Source organism: Bufo bufo, chromosome 2 (assembly GCF_905171765.1).
Source record: "Bufo bufo chromosome 2, aBufBuf1.1, whole genome shotgun sequence".
Taxonomy (NCBI): Eukaryota; Metazoa; Chordata; class Amphibia; order Anura; family Bufonidae; genus Bufo; species Bufo bufo.
In genome coordinates, this window is record NC_053390.1 from 34,930,432 (window position 1) to 34,949,928 (window position 19,497).

At 42.3% G+C, this 19,497-nt stretch overlaps 1 protein-coding gene across 1 annotated transcript in view; it reads left to right on the forward strand.

Annotated features, from left to right (window-relative positions):
- The window catches only part of LOC120990692 (oocyte zinc finger protein XlCOF7.1-like), a 54,447-nt gene that overhangs the window by 2,794 nt on the left and 32,156 nt on the right, over nucleotides 1-19,497 (forward strand). Inside the window, exons 2-7 of the mRNA XM_040419598.1 lie at nucleotides 7,994-8,140; nucleotides 8,696-8,875; nucleotides 8,959-9,082; nucleotides 9,162-9,226; nucleotides 12,225-12,759; nucleotides 17,930-19,075. Of these exons, the coding sequence (XP_040275532.1) occupies nucleotides 8,063-8,140; nucleotides 8,696-8,875; nucleotides 8,959-9,082; nucleotides 9,162-9,226; nucleotides 12,225-12,759; nucleotides 17,930-19,075 (2,128 nt within the window). The 5' untranslated portion in view covers nucleotides 7,994-8,062. The remainder of the gene's footprint in view (nucleotides 1-7,993; nucleotides 8,141-8,695; nucleotides 8,876-8,958; nucleotides 9,083-9,161; nucleotides 9,227-12,224; nucleotides 12,760-17,929; nucleotides 19,076-19,497) is intronic.

Genomic DNA, 19,497 nt, shown 5'->3' on the forward strand with positions numbered 1-19,497 from the left:
CACAGGACCTCCTTCTCTCGTCTCCTCTTATCACCTCTTCATAATGACCTCCAAGATTTCTCCTGTACATCCCCCATACTCTGGGACTCTCTACCCCAGCATATCCCAGCTGGGACTCTCTACCCCAGCAGACTGTCATTACAGTGGAAAACGTAAAAAAAAACTGAAAACCCACCTCTTCAGACAAGCCTACACCTACAGTGGCCCTGCTGCTGCTATACCGCCATGACCATCGTTACCCTCACCTATTGTGTCCTTCCTCCATACCTTGTAGATAGTAAGCCCTCGCAGGCAGGATCCTCTCTCCTTCTGTACCAGTTTGTAACTCGTCTTCTTCATGCTTAGAGCAATTGTCTGTATTATGTATGTGCACCCCTTATCATATGTACAGCGCCATGGAATGAATAGTGCTTTAATAATAAATAATAATAATATTGGGTGGATTCCTGTACTTAAATCCTACCTATTGTGAATGAAACATCACCGGTCTACGATGGAGCCCCCTGGCCAGGATTCAAAGACCTCCAGGGTTCATTGTATACCTGGTTAAGAACCAAAGTATTAGTGTTTTACACAATTTGAAAAAATTCAGGTGGGGAGGGGGGTTGGGAGGTAGGGTTGTGCAAATCTTTGGAATTTTTGATGCTAAAACCACTTCAAAAACATGGGCCAATTTATTTATCATGACTTAAGCCAGAAAGCTGGAGAGCTGAAATCTACAGCCCACAGTTGGCATAGATTTAAATTTATTGCGCGCTTAATACATACATATGGCGCATCCTACTGGACTGGACACAGACTTTTTAATATGATTGGTTTAGTAAATCTGCCTCTATGTTATATCTGACTAGCAGAAGGACCCGACTTCGCTCGGGTATATTTAATCTATTTAATGTTTGTGTGTGTCGTTAAAAGATATCGACAGTATCCCCCATAACAGTGACCTCTACAGCACCCCACCCCTTAACACTGACCCCCCACAGTGCCCTGCCAATTTAAAATGGGACCTTCACAGCAGCCCGCCCCTTTAACCCCTTCTACCCCGGGCCAATTTGTTGCTCTTCTGCCCAGGCCATTTTTTGCAAATCTGACATGTGTCAATTTATGTGATAATAGCTTTGGAACACTTTTACTTATCCAAGCCATTCTGAGATTGTTTTCTCGTGATACATTGTACTTCATGATAGTCATAAATTTGAGTCAATATATTTCACCTTTATTTGTGAAAAAAATCCCAAATTTACCATCAATTTAGAAAAATTCCCAAATTATCTTTTCAATTTCTCTACTTTTATAATAGATAGTGATACATCATATAATAGTTATTACTTTACCTTTCCCATATGTCTATTTCATGTTTGGATCATTTTGAAAATGACATTTTATTTTTTGGGGACGTTAGAAGGCTTAGAAGTTTGGAAGCAAATTTAGAAATTTTTCTGAAAATTTTCAAAACCCACTTTTTAAGGACCAGTTCAGGTCTGAAGTCACTTTGTGGGGCTTACATAATAGAAACCACCCAAAAATGACCCCATTTTAGAAACTACACCCCTCAAGGTATTCAAAACTGATTTTGCAAACTTTGTTAACCCTTTAGGTGTTCCACAAGAATTAATGGAAAATGGAGATGAAATTTTTTCCAGTAGCAAAGCAAGGGTTAACAGCCAAACAAAGCTCAATATTTATTACCCTGATTATGCGGTTTACAGAAACACCCCACATGTGGTTGTAAACTGCTGTATGGCCACACGGCAGGGCGCAGAAGGAAAGGAACGCAATATGGTTTTGGAAGGCAGATTTAGCTGTACTGGTTTGTAGATGCCATGTTCCATTTGAAGCCCCCCTGATGCACCCCTACAGTAGAAACTCAAAAAAGTGACCACATTTCGGAAACTACGTGATAAGGTGCCAGTTTTGTTGGTACTTTTTTGGGGTACATGTGGTTTTTAATTGCTCTATATTATGTTTTTTGTGAGGAAAGGTAACCAAAAAATTGATGTTTTGGCACCGTTTTTATTTTTCATTTTTAACAACATTCATCTGACAGGTTAGATCATGCGCTATTTTTATAGAGCAGGTTGTTACGAACGCAATGATATCAAATATGTCTACTTTCTATGATGTTTGTTTAAGTTTTACATAATAAAGCATTTTTAAAAACAAAAATTAGATTTTTGTATCTCCATTTTCTGAACGCCCTATTTTTTTTATTTTTCTGCCGATCGTCTTGTGCAGGGGCTCATTTTTTGGAGCAAGAGTTGACGTTTTTATTGGTACCATGTTTGAGTACATATGATTTTTTGATCATTCATTATTACACTTTTTAGGGCAAGGTGACCAAAAAATTTGGCGCAGTTTTTATTTATTTATTTTTACAGATTTTACCTGAGGGATTAGGTCATGTGACTTTTTTTATAGAGCAGATCATTACGGACATGGCAATACCTAATATGTCTACTTTTTCTTATTTATTTAAGTTTTACAAAAATAATAATTTTTGAAACCGAAATAATGATTTTAGTGTATCCATAGTCTGAGAGCCATAGCTTTTTTATTTTTTGACTGATTGTCTTAGGTAGGGTATTATTTTTTTACACAGTTTTTATTTTTTATGGTGTTCACATGAGGGGTTAGGTCATGTGATATTTTTATAGAGCTGGTTGTTATGGACGTGGCGATACCTAATATGTATACTTTTTTTTTATTTATTTCACTTTAGCACAATAATAGCAGTTTTGAAGCAAAAAATAATCATATTTTAGTGTCTCCATTGTCTGAGAGTGATAGCATTTTTATTTTTTGACCGATTGTCTTAGGTAGGGTATCATTTTTTGCGGGATGAGGTGACAGTTTGATTGGTACTATTTTGGGGAGCATACGCCTTTTTGATTGATTGCTGTTGCAATTTTGTGATGTAAGGTGACAAAAATGGCTTTTTTTGACACCGTTTTTATTTTTATTTTTTTATGTTGTTTATCGTACAGGGTGGATCATGTGATATATTTATAGAGCCGGTCATTACGGACGCGGCTATACCTAATATGTGTTTTTTTGTTTTGTTTTTTCTGTTTTATATTATAAAAACTTTATTAATTTTATTAAAAACACTTTTTTTCCACTCTTTTTTTAAACTTTATTTCTGATGTTCACCTTTGGGGGTCTGATCCCCTTTGCAATGCATTAGAATACATCAGTATTGTAATGCACTGCCTGTTCATGTACTACAGTGAGTAGTACACGAACAGGTTGCCTAGGAGACGGGCCTAAAGCTGGATCTCCTGGGCACCCGTAGAAGGCAGGTCCCTATGCCGTGCAAGGCATTGGGCAGCCTTTGCACGGCATCGGTCTGCCTTCTGACACATCGCGGGGACTCGATGCGCTCCCTCACCCGACACAAACCCCTTCTATGTCGCGGTCAGCACGAACCGCGGCATAGAAGGGGTTAATCCACCGGCATCGGCTTTTACAGCGATGCCGGCGGATACAGCAGGGGCCCGGCTACCACGGACTGCCGGGCCCCTGCAGTGATCTCGCGCGCACCGCTCCGGTGCCCGCCCGATCGCCATGACGTACTATTACGTCAAATTGCAGGAACGCAGTGGCTTACATGACGTAATAGTACGTTATGTGTCGGGAAGGGGTTAACAGTGAGTTTCACAGCACCCCACTCCCTTGACAGTGACCTCCTCAGAGGCCCGCCCGCTTAACCTCTTCCGGACACAGGGCGTACGGGCGGAGATCGGAACAAGGTGCCTGCTCAAATCATTGAGCAGGCACCTTGGCTAAATGCGCGGGGGGGTCCCGTGACCCCCCCCCCCCCGTGTCGGCGATCGACGCAAACCGCAGGTCAATTCAGACCTGCGGTTTGCGGCTTTTCATGTTGCGGGCGGTGGCGGTGCCATCGGATCACCATGCGGCTGTAGGGGGGACCCGATGGCATGGAAGGCAGCGCGATGCATTCCTTAGGCATCTGCACTGCCTTCCGGTGACGAGCCTGTGAGATCCAGCCCCCTGGATCTCACAGGCCGGACGCTGTATGAGTAATACTCACTGTATTACTCATACAGCCAATGCATTCCATACAGAAGTATTGGAATGCATTTTAAAGGATTAGACCCCCAAAAGTTGAAGTCCCAAAGTGGGACAAAAAAAAAAGTGAAAAAAAAGTTGAAAAAATAACGTTTTCCCCCAAAAATTCAAAGTTTCAAGTAAAAATAAACAAAAACGTAAAAATAGGGGAATGGGGAAAGTATAAAAAAATAAACCATTTTTTTGTCACCTTACATCACAAAAAGTACAACAGCAAGCGATCAAAAAAGCGTACGCCCCCACCAAAATAGTACCAATATAACCGTCACCTTATCCCGCAAAAAAATGAGCCCCTACCTGAGACAATCGCCCAAAAAATAAAAAAACTATGGCGAAGAATATGGAGACACTAAAACATAATTTATTTTGTTTTAAAAAAGCTATTATTGTGTAAAACTTACATAAATAAAAATAAAGTATACATATTAGGTATCTCCGCGTCCGTATAGACCGGCTCTATAAAAATATCACATGACCTAACCCCTCAGATGAACACCGTAAAAAATAAAAAATAAAAACTGTGCTAAATAAACAATTTTTTGTCACCTTACATCCCAAAAAGTGTAATAGCAAGCGATCAAAAAGTCATATGCACCCTAAAATAGTGCCAATCAAATCGTCATCTCATCCCGCAAAAACCATACCCTACCCAAGATAATCGCTCAAAAACTGAAAAAACTATGGCTCTCAGACTATGGAAACACTAAAACATTTTCTTTTGTTTCAAAAATGAAATCAGTGTGTAAAACTTACATAAATAAAAAAAATTGTATACATATTAGGTATCGCTGCGTCCGTGACAACCTGCTCTATAAATATACCACATGATCTAACCTGTCAGATGAATGTTGTAAAAAACAAAAAAAAAAAACGGTGCCAAAACAGCTATTTCTTGTTACCTTGCTGTCATGCCCCACTCTGACGATGTGCGGAGGTCAGCCAGGATTGCAGCACGAGTCTAGTATTTGTTTTGATGCTGTGCTGGATCCGCCTCGCATCAGGTGCACTGGGTGGAGTCATTAGTTTAAATAGTCTCCAGCTAAAGTGCTCTGAGCGGATTATACTCATCATTGTGGTCTTGGAAGCTGGAAAGGAAGGTTGGCTGTTTGTTCCTGCTCTCAGCAGATAAGTGTCTTTTCTTGTTTGGTTGTTTATGTCATCTTACCCATCCAGGTTCTGTGCGAGCTGGCAGCTCCTTTCTCCCCACTTCACCATCTCAGGGAGTTCAGGGTTCTGTTAGCATAGGCTGGTGGACACAGCAAATCTACCATCAAGATTTGTCTGTGGGCTGAGCATTGCAGGGAAAGAGGTCAGGGATAAATTAGGAGGTGACCCTTCCCCTGTCTCTCGTCCAGAGCCTGGTTGGTGTGTTATCTGTTTAACTGTGCACGTCTGCCGTGACACAAGAGGTAGAACAAAAACGAAAGGCGAGGCGGGTCAACTAGTCAAGGTCAGTCCAGGAGGTCACGTCAGAACAAGGGAAGAGGCAAAGACAAGCCGAGGTCAAAATCCGAGAGGTAGCGTCAAGGTACAGGGAGCAGGCTGAAGAGGTGTCAAGAGGCGGATCGAGCTTCAATTCCAGAGGTAGCTTAATAACAATAAAGTACACAGCCTATAGGACGAAAATCACAGGCAACCTGTAGCCAGTAGGCCGCCAGTATTTATAGTGGGGAGTGAGGGTCATGTGACGTGGCCAGCGTCACATGACCAACAACCAAACAAGAAAAGACACTTATCTGCTGAGAGCAGGAACAAACAGCCAACCTTCCTTCCCAGCTTCCAAGACCACAATGATGAGTATAATCCGCTCAGAGCACTTTAGCTGGAGACTATTTAAACTAATGACTCCACCCAGTGCACCTGATGCGAGGCAGATCCAGCACAGCATCAAAACAAATACTAGACTCGTGCTGCAATCCTGGCTGACCTCCGCACATCGTCAGAGTGGGGCATGACACAAAAAGTGCCTCACAAAAAGTGTAATATAGAGCAACCAAAAATCATATGTACCCTTAACTAGTACCAACAAAACTTCCACCCTATCCCGTAGTTTCTAAAAGTTTTTTGGCGCTTCTACTCTAGGGGTGCATCAGCGGGGCTTCAAATGGGACATGGTGTCAAAAAAACAGTCCAGCAAAATCTGCCTTCCAAAAACTGTATGGCATTCCATTCCTTCTGCACCCTGCCGTGTGCCCGTACAGCTGTTTACGACCACATATGGGGTGTTTGTGTAAACGACAGAATCAGTGCCATACATATTGAGTTTTGTTTGGCTGTTAACCCTTGCTTTGTAACTGGAAAAAAAAATATTAAAATGGAAAACCTGCCAAAAAAGTGAAATTTTGAAATTGTATCTCTATTTCCCATTAATTCTTGTGGAACACCTAAAGGGTTAACGACGTTTGTAAAAATCAGTTTTGAATAACTTGAGGGGTGTAGTTTCTTAGATGGGGTCACTTTTATGGAGTTTCTACTCTAGGGGTGCATCAGGGGGGCTTCAAATGGGACATGGTGTAAAAAAAAACAGTCCAGCAAAATCTGCCTTCCAAAAACCGTATGGCATTCCTTTCCTACTGCGCCCTTATAATGATAGTCTATGGTGTTGCACTGGGACATGTGACATTCTGCGAAATGACAGTTGCAAAAAATCTATCCTAGATGGATTTTTCTGTGACTGTCTCGTCGCAGTCGCAGCATGTTACATGTCGCAGTGCAACACCATAGATTATCTGTCGTGCGTCACATGTAGCAGTGCAGGTCGTGCCCTATGTGTCGTGCAGCCCTAGCCTAAAGCTGACCTACAGCAGTGAAGAAAAATGGCTGGGTTGTTATGGAAACCTGGAGTAAAATGTGTGTATGTGGAGACTAAGGGCCTGCGAGCTTCTATTGGCTGATAAGGGACATGTGACCGTGTGTATGGCAGTTGGGATATGAAGAGAAAGACTTTCAGGTTTGTATTGGCTAATGCAGGTCATTTTTTGGGAATATCTCAAGAGCGGTACGTCCTAGAGAGCTGAGACCCCCACAAGATTTCTTTCCAGGTAGCAAGGGATGTCTATACCAAGTTTTGTTGAAATTGATGGTTGCATTTTTGAGTGATCACGGAACATACATACACACATATGTACGTCCTTCTTTATATATATAATATTTGGTTGTCACTGCAGTTGCTTAGATTAATATTTCTGTACCTTGTCTGTATTCATTATATTATTGGGCTTTGTACCTTTTCTTCCCATTCGCCCTCATATATAACACCAACAGCCTTATGATTGCTCCACCCACTGAGAAAGCTGACGTGAAATGCGTGTCGCTCTGCCTGTATTTCCATCCCAGGCAATGTGCACTTTAGTTTTTGAATACTCTGTTTGGGGACATGAATTAAAGTACAATTTCATGTCTGAATTTCATTTTGCTCTGACACTTTACTTGTGATTCATCTCCTCAAATGTTTCCCCTTATTATCTACAGTTAAGGCTACTTTCACACTTGCGGCAGCAGGGTCTGGCAGGAGAACAGCCTGCCGGATCCGTGCTAACCCTAGCCCACCGTGCCGCCGGAAGTTTGCTTCGGTCCCATTCACTATAATGGGGCGGGCAGGAGGTCTGGCGGCAGCACGGCAAACAAGCCGAGAGGCGGCCGGACAAAAAACGCAGCGTGCAGTAGTTTTTGTCGAGCCACCTCTCAGCATGCTTGCCGTGCTGCCGCCGGACTTCCGGCCCGCCCCCATTATAGTGAATGGGGCCAGAGCGGACATCCGGCGGCACGGTGGGCTAGCGTTAGCACGGATCCGGGAGGCTGTTTCCCCACCGGAACAGCCCGCGGGACCCTGCTGACAGAAATGTGAAAGTAGCCTAATGTATTTTTTGCATGGCTTTTAAATTGTTTCACCTTCTTTCAATTCAGGTTCCCGCAATATAAAATAATCTGATATCTTATATAAAAGAGAATTTTCCTGATTGATCCATGAAGAATGGATGGGAACAGAGACAAGATGGCCGAGAAGATATTAAATCTCACTCTAGAGATACTCTTCCAACTTACTGGAGAGGTGAGAGATTCTGATGATGTCACATTACATCATTCTTATCTATGGTAATAACAGATGATATGACTGGAGAGGTGAGAGATTCTGATGATGTCACATTACATCATTCGTATCTATGGTAATAACAGATGATATGACTGGAGAGGTGAGAGATTCTGATGATGTCACATTACATCAGTCTTATCTATGGTAATAACAGATGATATGACTGGAGAGGTGAGAGAGTCTGATGATGTCACATTACATCATTTGTATCTATGGTAATAACAGATGATATGACTGGAGAGGTGGGAGATTCTGATGATGTCACATTACATCATTCGTATCTATGGTAATAACAGATGATATGACTGGAGAGGTGGGAGATTCTGATGATGTCACATTACATCATTCTTATCTATGGTAATAACAGATGATATGACTGGAGAGGTGAGAGATTCTGATGATGTCACATTACATCATTCTTATCTATGGTAATTACAGGTGATATGACTGGAAAGGAGATGGACTCTGGAAATGTCAGTAGTGATATTTATTACTGTGTCCCCCCATATCCAGGATTACACAGTGGTGAAGAAGACCTCTAGCGAGCGCTGTCAGGCTCCTGTTTCTGAAGGATGGGGAAGAACCTTGAGCCCAATCACGGGGCCTCTGCCTCACTCCATGATACATGAGGAAATCAATGAACAGAAGATCCTAGAACTCATCCACAAGATGATTGAGCTGCTGACTGGAGAGGTGACACTGCTGGGAATGCTGGGACATTATACAGTAACAGCACTGGAGGGGTCTGGGTGATGACTGTATCATTGTGTTGTCAGGTTCCTATAAGGTGTCAGGATGTCACTGTCTATTTCTCCATGGAGGAGTGGGAGTATGTAGAAGGACACCAGGATCTGTACAAGGATGTCCTGATGGAGGACCACCAGCCCCTCACATCACCAGGTACTAGGACTAAATACACACATCTTTGAATTTATTTTTACAATACAGATAATTCAGTCACTGTATGTGTCTCCTACAGGTAGATCCAGTAAGAGAACAACACGAGATAGATGTCCCAATCCTCTTCTTCCACAGGATCATCAGGTAGATGGAGATATTCCCTATGATCTGTAGAGGGCAGTGAAGTATATTTGTTTAATGAGAAAGGTGGAGATGACGGGGTTAAAGCTGACCATAGACATTAGATGTTATCTGGATCTTCTCACAATGTTCTAGCTATGGAGACTGCTGGCGGGACTAACAAACAAGTAGGTTGGATTTCTACCCAAGACAAATGACACCAAATTTTTCTGGCAGAAGCCAATCCTCCCGCACTTCCCTGAAACAACTTGTACCACATATAGCCATCATGAGGATACATGTTTGAGTTATCATCTGATGTCTGTAATCTTGAAGTACCACTGCACTTCAGTATGATGCAGTAAAATATCTCCTGTTGTGAATCCTCAATTAAATAAAATGCAATAACAGAGCATAAGCTCACACGTGACTTTCAATTCTGGTGTTTCGGTCGTGAACTCGGACCTTGGTTACAGAGTCACCACAAACAAATGCGGAGAGAATAACATAAGTACACAGAAAGTAATATTGCATGTGGGTATACAGGCGTTAATATATAAAAACACACACCCTCACATTGGCAAATCCTTCCCCATAAAAGGTTTCTTCACATGCGACTCTCCATTTGTCATTTACCTCAAGTGTCCCTGTGGTCTCCTCTACGTGGGAGAAACCACACAATCTATCCGTGACAACATCATCAGTCACAAGTCTACCATTAGATGCCAAAACAACTGGCTTTCATTTCCTGACCATTTCTATAAAGCTTGTCACAATATCGCTCAACTTAAATGTTCAAATCATTGAACAAGTGCAACGTCCAAGAAGAGGCGGTAACCACGTCCGTCTTCTGAGAGAATGAGAAGTTTTTTGGATATACACACTTCAATTCCTTCCCGATGGGGCCTCAACCGAGACTTTAGTTTCAATATCTAATTTATTATCCACCACGATGCAATGTTCCATGTCTTGTTACTAATGGTGTTACTCTGCCATGTAGACTTCATGTTTAACATCTGATTTATTATCCATTGTTACGCATTGTTTCATATTTTATTACTAATGGTGTTACTTTGCCTTTTAGACACATTGATCCAACACCCTCTTCTCCAATTCTTCCCCCATCCTTCCCTTCCAGTCCCCACATGTGATTCTCTTTTTTCTCTTTTCTCCCCCTTTTTTCCTCCCTCTTTCCCTTTTTTCACCTTCTTTTTCTCCTCATTCTCTCCCCTCTCTCCTTTTTTTTCTTTTGCCCCCCTTTTCTCCTTTTTTTTCTCCTCCCTTTTCTCCTTTTTTTTCTCCTCCCTTTCTCCTTTTCTTTACTACTCTTCTCTTCTCCCTTTATTCTTTTTCGCCATAACATACACCAAGAACAGTACTTATATATCTCGCCTTTTCATCACACTACATAATGTAACACAAGCATCATCTCATTCATGACATTATCTATTTACCGCACACCATTTTCTCTTCAATACATATGTTTTATCACACATGGTTCACGGGGTGCTCCACATTAGCCCTTAGTCTTGTGCTTCTCCCTATACACAGCTGCTAACAGACACCTCTCCATTACGTCACACCACCACACGATATCGTCCGATCCACGTAATAGCGATACTTTGCTTACAGCACATCCACTCTGGGACTCATAAGACGCCATACGTGGCACACCAGCACACTCGCCAGTGCTACATATGTCCACCCCGCAGCGTCACACCGCTGTCCTCTGGGGTCTTCTTATCATGCAAGCTCACTCTCCCTACAGATTGCTTTATGCTTTGTTCTCCTACCATGTGGTTTTTATACTTTATAAGCTTCAACCCTTATATCGAACCTCAATCAGGTTTCACTGATTATCATGTGAAATCCAAATTAGTAGAAAGCTACCGAGCTCGGAGGTGAATAACTTGAGACACAAACAGTATGTGTCCAACAAGATCATTCTACTTTAATGAAGCAGTGTATAAGATTATATAATACTTACAGATAAGGTGGTGGATACATGCCAACCTTCATAAACCATAAACATAACATTTAACATTTACATTGATTGGTACCGAAGAAGGATGATCCCTTGCACTCCCTTTTTACGTACTCCCCTTATCTATGGTTTTGTCTCCTTGTTCACTCTTTGGCTGCAAGCCCAGAACTGGGGTGCTTCCCAGAATCATGACTAGATAGTCTACAGAGCATCTGCACACTACCTCAAGACCAAAGAAGACAGATGAATATAATTCTAGAAGGAATTTAAAACGGACACAACATATAATATAATGCACTTTTAACATTGTTGCACTCACAACCCCTATGGTTATACTAGTGACTATATGTGCATTACACAGACACCGGCATCCATACCATCCTTTCATGGCAGCCACCTGGCCCCATCCAACTACTACATTGACTATAGTGCTTGCGACTACAGAATAACTACACCTATGATCACCAGATCATCTATTTTACATATTAACGCCTATATACCCACATGCAATATTACTTTCTACGTACTTGCGTTGTTGACTCTGTTCAGGACCGAAACATCAGAATTGAAATTGCATTGCATTTGATTTATTGGAGGATGCACAATAAAAGATATATTGCTTGCATCATACTCAATATTGGTACTTCAATATTACTGATTGTGGAACATATCCAACCCATTCTGAACCTCACACCTCACAGTTTGGGACATTGAGTGCAAGACTTCCTCAGGACGTTGTCACAGCAGGAACAGTGGACAGTTTTAAAAAGGGTTTAGATGAATTCTTAAAAGTAAATTACATTAATGCTTATGAAAATGTGTAGAAATCTGAGTCTCAGTTCCTTCTGGGATTTGCGTCCCCACCCATCCCTTGGTTGAACTTGATGGACTTATCAACCATCTGATATCTATGGCAGCTTCTGGGAGACCTGCAGCTATTTGGCTGTCATGTGAGTTTTGGTTATCATAATAAGGAATGATTTCTTCTCCTCTGACTTCTCTGACCTTCTGGTGACTTTTACAATATTTGTTTCACAGCTCTTAAATCAGGAGGAAGATTTGAATAATATTAATGCTACAGAAACATATGCGATCGGTGATGACCAGTGTGAGGAGGAACCTCCTACAGAAACATGTGTGAGTGCTAATGACCAGTGTAAGGAGGAACCTCCGATGGACACATATGTGGGAGGTGATGACCAGTGTAAGGAGGAACTTCCTACGGAGACATATGTGGGAGGTGATGACCAGTATAAGGAGGAACTTCCTACGGAGACATATGTGGGAGGTGATGACCAGTGTAAGGAGGAACTTCCTACGGAGACATATGTGGGAGGTGATGACCAGTATAAGGAGGAACTTCCTACGGAGACATATGTGGGAGGTGATGACCAGTATAAGGAGGAACTTCCTACGGAGACATATGTGAGGGATGATGACCAGTATAAGGAGGAACTTCCTACGGAGACATATGTGGGAGGTGATGACCAGTGTAAGGAGGAAATTACTATGGACACATATGTGTGGGATGATGAACAGTATATGGAAGAATCTCCTACATATAACCAGCCAGGTGAGTAATAACCACTGAATAAAGCAGAGAAGAGTCACATATTCTACTTATTCAGCTACAGCTATAATTTGTTGTATTTTCAGTTGGAAGTGCAGTGGATATAACTATTGATGACCCGCCGATCCTGCTTCAAATCAACCTGCGGATCGTCTCGCTTGTATTGGTGGTGCAGTGTAATTGCAACTTCTTGTCCAATTCACTTGAAGTTGTAATTACACTGCGCTGCCTGCACGAGAGAGACGACGCACAAGTAAGGCTACTTTCACACTAGCGTTTTTTACTGGATCCGTCATGGATCAGCAAAAATGCTTTGGTTCTGATAATACAACCTTCTGCATCCATTATGAACGGATCCGGTAGTATTATCTTTAACATACCCAAGAAGGATCCGTCATGAACTCCATTGAAAGTCAATGGGGGACGGATCCGTTTTCTATTGTGTCAGAGAAAACTGATCCGTCCCCATTGACTTACGTTGTGTGTCAGGAGGGATCAGTCTTGCTCCGCACCACATCACAGACAGAAAAACGCTGCTCGCAGCGCAACCAAACAGAATGCATTCTGGTGCATTCCGTTTCGCCCAGTTCAGTTTTGTCCCCATTGACAATGAACGCGGACAAAACGGACACGGAAAGAAAATACGTTCGTATGCATGAGCCCTTAGGCTAGTTGCACACTAGCATTAAAATCCTCTGCCATAATTGATCATAGACTATAGAAGAACTGTATTTTTTAAACGTGAAACCCTGGCTGCAGGATCCAAACAAGAATAGGTATTAATTCTCAAGGTAAATGTTCCACACTACCGGATCCGCTCTGCTTGAACACTCAGACACTCCTTGGAGAGATAAGAATCCAGTTCTCCCCAATATAAACAGCTGCTATCCCAGTATCTATCTACCAGTTTGCCGTTCTCTACCTTCAATCTCCGCCACTTCTCTGTACTACAGTCTTTGTCGGTGTTCTCTCAGTGCTCCGTGGTTTTCCTCTTTAAAAATCAAATAACAAACTTATTCAACAAAGTCTTGCACGAATTCGCAAATAACTAACTTCGCCTCATCGGAGGTTGTACATTTTTATGCTATACGGAGACCGATCTCCGTACAGCATTAGGGCTCATACAGACGTTCCGTGCATTGGGGACCGCAATTTGTCATCACCAATGCATGGGAAACATCCATGCAGTCTCCGCAGACGGATGCAGACCCATTCAACTTGAATGGGTCCGGGATCTGTCTGCACAGCAAAAAAATAGAAAAAGTTATTATAATTTTTTTTGCTGTGCGGAGAGTTATTATTATTTTTTTGCTGCACGGAGAGAAACCCAGCGGAAGCACACCGTAATGCTTCCGTGGGGTTCCGTGCCTCCGTTCCACACCACACCTCCAGATTGCCGACCCATTCAAGTGAATGGATCCGCAGCCGTGAAGCAGTGCACAAATGGCTGGCGCCCGTATATTATGGACCTGCTGTTTGCGGCCCGCAATATGGGCATGGCCGTGCAACCCTTAATCCGAAGTTTTGAGCAAAGAGACATCGGATCTAGGAGCTGAAGTTCACTCCACTCATCATTAAATGATTAGAATATATTTGAAAAACTGCGCTCTCATAATGAATTAAATCACGTGGCTATTACCACCAATCAGAGAAGGAGTTTCTATTGCACACCCCCTCCGCTACACTTGTGAATGGAGTCACGTGACTTCATTACTCAATCAGCAATGGGATTCCCTTCACTCAATGCTACGCATTCATAACGTCGATCACTCCTTGCTTTCCTCTCATTCAGTCTTCGTTTCCCCAAAGAACTTTCTGTCATGGTGTGATGTGGGGGGAAAACTCCACACCGAACACCGATGGGAAGTGGGAACAGAAACTAGGCCTGGACACGGGGGAAAGGGAGCTGGTCATCTCCTAGAGCAACCCTAATGCTAGTCCTGACTAACTATAAGTATGAACAGGCCTCGATGGGAGGGAAGTTCATTGTCACGGTCCCTCAGGTGACTGATGTCAGGAAATCAAGGAGATTGGAAGAGCGTGGAGGAATCTAACAGCCTCCTTGATTTCTCTCGATTCAGTGTTGATAGGGTTAATGACTACTTCCCTGTTCTCAGCTGTTGCTCAGTGGTCATCACTTCTACCCTTTATAGTCTCACCCCACCCTTCTGACTATGTGGTTGATAGCTTCATTTGGGTTTGGCTGAGCTGGTGTGAGATCCTCTCTGGTGTTCCTGTTCTTCCATCTCTACAGAAGTTAAGTGTCGCGTTTGTGTGTATTTGTTATATTCCCTGTTTCATTCGCCAATCTGGGGAGAAATGGGTTGTCTCTGGTCCTATACTTACTCGAGGGCCTTATAGGGAAATCAGGGCCTAGGTATCCTGCTGATGAATATTCCTACCTTCAATGTCTATTCATATTGATAGGTAGTCAGGGCCTGGATTAGGGTTGTCTAGGAGGTGACCTGTTTCTTCCCTAGTTTCCAGGCCCAGTTACTGTTCCCCTTCCCTCCTGTGTTCAGTGTGGAGTTTCCCCCCACACTCATCGTGACATTCATACACTGTAACCTAGGGCCCTAACTCACCCTGTAGAACCCTGGTAATAGTGTCCTCCTGGCCCTCAGCAACAGGATAAATAGCACCTAGTGACCACACCCAGCCCAGGAACTTAACCCCACAAGTACCAGACAGGGAAGGAACCAGGATACAGGGAGCAGTGCACATATATGCTGCATAAACTACACGTTGCCCCAGGCAACCAGCATACACGGCAAACGTGTCACAGTGAACAACACCGAGACTGTGACAGAGCCGTGACACTTTTCTATATGTAATCACCTTACAGCTATTATTTGCTACTAATGTTTCTTGATTTATATTCATATATCTAAGAGAACTGACTCCCCAATGTTTAATCCACAATGGGGGTGTTGCCCCTACTCCTGGTGGCTCTGTTCTCCCTCCTCTGGCCATGCCCTCATCATGTTGATTGAGTGTTCACATCATTCTGCCTGGCTCTTTCAATCAACATGATCAGGATGTGGCCAGAGGAGGAAGAACAGAGCCTCAAGGAGTAGGGGAAACACTCCCATTGCTCCCAGAGGCTCATATGCATAACATAAAAGTTCATTTTTCACAAAAACAGAGACACATAGAAAGAAGGGATGGAGACTGTTAGCTTCAGCTGACAATAGCACAGGTCTAACATCAGCCAGTTAAATAACCATGTCCCTGATGACAGAAGCCCTTTAATGTCCATTTAGTTTTAACCAGCTCCACACCTATGCTGCGAAGATCTCTTGTATTCATACCGTGGCATTTCTTAAAATGTACCGACACAAACTGTGTGTCTCCAATCCCTTTTTGATACTCCAAATGTTTTTAGATTCTGATTTTTAATTTCCTCATAGTTCTTTGCACGTACTGGAGACCACACGGGTACTCCAGGATGTATATTACTCCACTATAATCGCATGGAAAATTCCTCAAAATCCTAAAATCTTTTGTTCCTTGTGTTTGAATAGATGCTATCTACCGTATTTTTTGCCCTATAAGACGCACCTGCCCATAAGAGGCACCTCGGTTTTAGAGGAGCGCAATAAGAAATTTTTTTTTTCATTAGACCTCAGATCAGACCCCCAATGTTAATCAGACCTCAGCTCACATCCCCAATCAGAAACTCAGATCAGACCCAAAATCAGACCTCAGCTCAGACCCCAATGTGAATGATCAGATCCCCATGCCTCAGAGCAAATAAAAAAAAATCAACGTACCTCTCCTGCTCCGGACGCCGTGGGCTCCCAGGATCCAGCTCTCTTCTCTTCTTCTGTGTTGTGTCACAGCACAGTGTGAGGTCACAGAGCGTCTTCGAGCAATGCACAGTTACAGTACAGCCGACGGTAGAGGACCAGGAAGCGATGAGTACAGAGCCCGGGGAGCGCTGCATTCACTGCCTCCCGGTCCTCCGGTACTAATGAGCACTTCCATAATGAAATTGCTCATTAGTATTCGCCATATAAGACAGTGATATTTTTCCCCTACTTTGGGTGGGGTGAGAAGCACTTTCTCACCCCACCCAAAGTAGGGGAAAAATATCACTGTGTCTTATAGGGCAAAAAATATGGTACTTTGTTCGTCTTTTTTTTCTTTCTCTGGGCCGGTTCTTATAGGCTCCGCAAAAACGGCACCATGTAAATGTGCCTTTGGAGGGAGTTGATTGTATACTGCCTCATGCAGCCTTTCCCCGACTGAGCCCTTTTTCTGCCATTAGCACCATAATTCGGCCAGACAGTTTTTTGTGCGGCCAAATCCCAGGACTAATGCTGGAAACAGGCCGGATCCCTGCAAGGTCCTATAATAGTCATTCGGGTCTGGAGGTACTTTGCTGGATACGATGAATTCACACAGGCTGTTCCTCTGCTGAAAGATTTTTACATTAGTGTGCAACTAGCCATAGGCTTCGTTCACATTACTGTTCAGCCTTTCCGTTACGGGGCAGGAAAATGGAAAGGACGGATTCAGCACATAACTGAGCTGAACGGAGCCCACGGGCCCTCTAGACTATAATGGGGTCCGTTAGGTTTCCACTCAGGAGAAGATTTTGGAGCAAAGACAAAAGTTATGCATGCAGGACTTTTGTCTCCACTTCAAAAATCTTCTTCTGAGCGGAAACCTAATGGACCCCATTATAGTCTATGGGGCCCATGGGCTCCGTTCAGCTCAGTTATGTGCCGAATCCATCCTTTCCGTTTTCCTGCCCCTAAATGGGTAATGATGTGTTCCATCTGGACGGTACTGTGTTTGATATTTTTTAATATGAAGGAATAAAAATTACAGTTTTTATATTTTTGGTGCTGGATTTTGCGTTTATGAAGGTTTTCTGATGGTGGCCCTAATCTCTATCCAATAGCAGTGCTTCCTCTTTCTATGAGGTAGTTAAAAGGGTATTCCAGTTGGTAAAGGTAACCTTCCTATCAGATATGAATGGCTTATCCTTGATCTGAGTTAGATTTTGATCTGTTTTCCACCACTGTCTGATGTGGAATAATTACATTTTCATTCATGCTTTAGAATTTGTATGGAACTTTTTAAACAGAAAAGTTATAAAGGTTATATCTATATAATTTTAAAGTTATAGTATTCAAAAAAAATAATTTTGGTTTTTACTTGGCAGATGACTGTACCAGGAGCTCAGAGACACCTCTGGTATCTTCAGATTTTAAAGCAGATGAAGGTGGTATTACTCAAGACACATATGAAAAACATGCCATTGTCTCAGATGTACCCTCAGCCTTTCACAGCAGAGATCTATCATCTGATCCTTTTAAACATCTCCTATCTTCTGATTCATCACAAGCTGTAAATCAGAATAATAGTCACAAAAAGGATGTTGTAGGTCAAAGAACGCACACAGCGAAGAAAACATTTATTTGCTCAGAATGCGGGAAATGTTGTTCTCTGAAAACAGATCTTGAAAGACATCAGAGAATTCACACAGGAGAAAAGCCATATTCATGTTCAGAGTGTGGAAAAAGTTATACTCGGAAATTACATCTTGTTCAACACATGGTGAGTCACAAAGGGGAGAAGCCATTTTCTTGTCCAGAATGTGGGAAACGTTTTCACCAGAAAAAAAGACTCGTTGAACATCAGAGAACTCACACAGGAGAGAAGCCATATTCATGCGCAGAATGCGGGAAATGTTTTATTCATAAATCAAGTATGGTCAAACATCAAAGCCTTCACAGTGAAGAGAAGCCATTTTCATGTCCTGAATGTGGAAAGTGTTTTAGTCTGAAGTCATCTCTTAATGCACATCAAAGAAGTCACAGAGAAGAAAGATTTTCGTGCCCAGAATGTGGTAAATGTTACAAATCTAAATCATCTCTCGTTATACATCAAAAAATTCACACAGGAGACCAACCATTTTCATGTTCAGAATGTGGGAAACGATATGCGGTGAAATCACTTCTTGCTCAACATCTGAAGAGTCACGCAGAAGAGAAGCCATATTCATGTTCAGAATGTGGCAAAGGTTTTACTCAGAAATCACATCTTGTTGGACATCTGAGAATTCACACAGGGGAGAAGCCTTATTCATGTCCAGAATGTGGGAAGTGTTTTGCTCAGAAAGTGAACGTCATCGTACATCAAAACACTCACACAGGAGTGAAGCCATATTCATGTTCAGAATGTGGGAAATGTTTTACTCAGAAATCAAGTTTTCTTAAGCACCAGAGAATGAACACACACAAAGAAAAACCTACAATAATTGGAGGCAAAATACTGGTATATCCTACCACAAAAAGGCAAAGCAAATAATAGCACTGGATGATGATGAAACATATACAATTAAGGTCTGTTATCCAAATAGCAAATCAGTGTTTCAAAACTTATTAGCAATTATTAATAAATGTTAGCCTCTATGTTTGGGTTTGGATCAATCTTTCTTTAAATGTTAAAGCGTACCTAAGTTTACAAAAAAGGTTGCATAATGGCTGTGCTTTTTTGTACAATGATAACAGTGAAGGAGCAGTTATGTTTGGGATTCCTTAATGTTTTTTTTTTTCAGACATACTGTATTATTCCCTGTTTTGGCTGCAAAACGAGATGCATTTCACTCAGAAGCAGGGGGCATCTCCCTTCTGCCAGCACTGTACTGCTGTGACTAGGGTTGGGCGATATCAAAAATATTCCCACTATAACAATATATATTGCGATAAATGCCCATTTAGAAAAAAA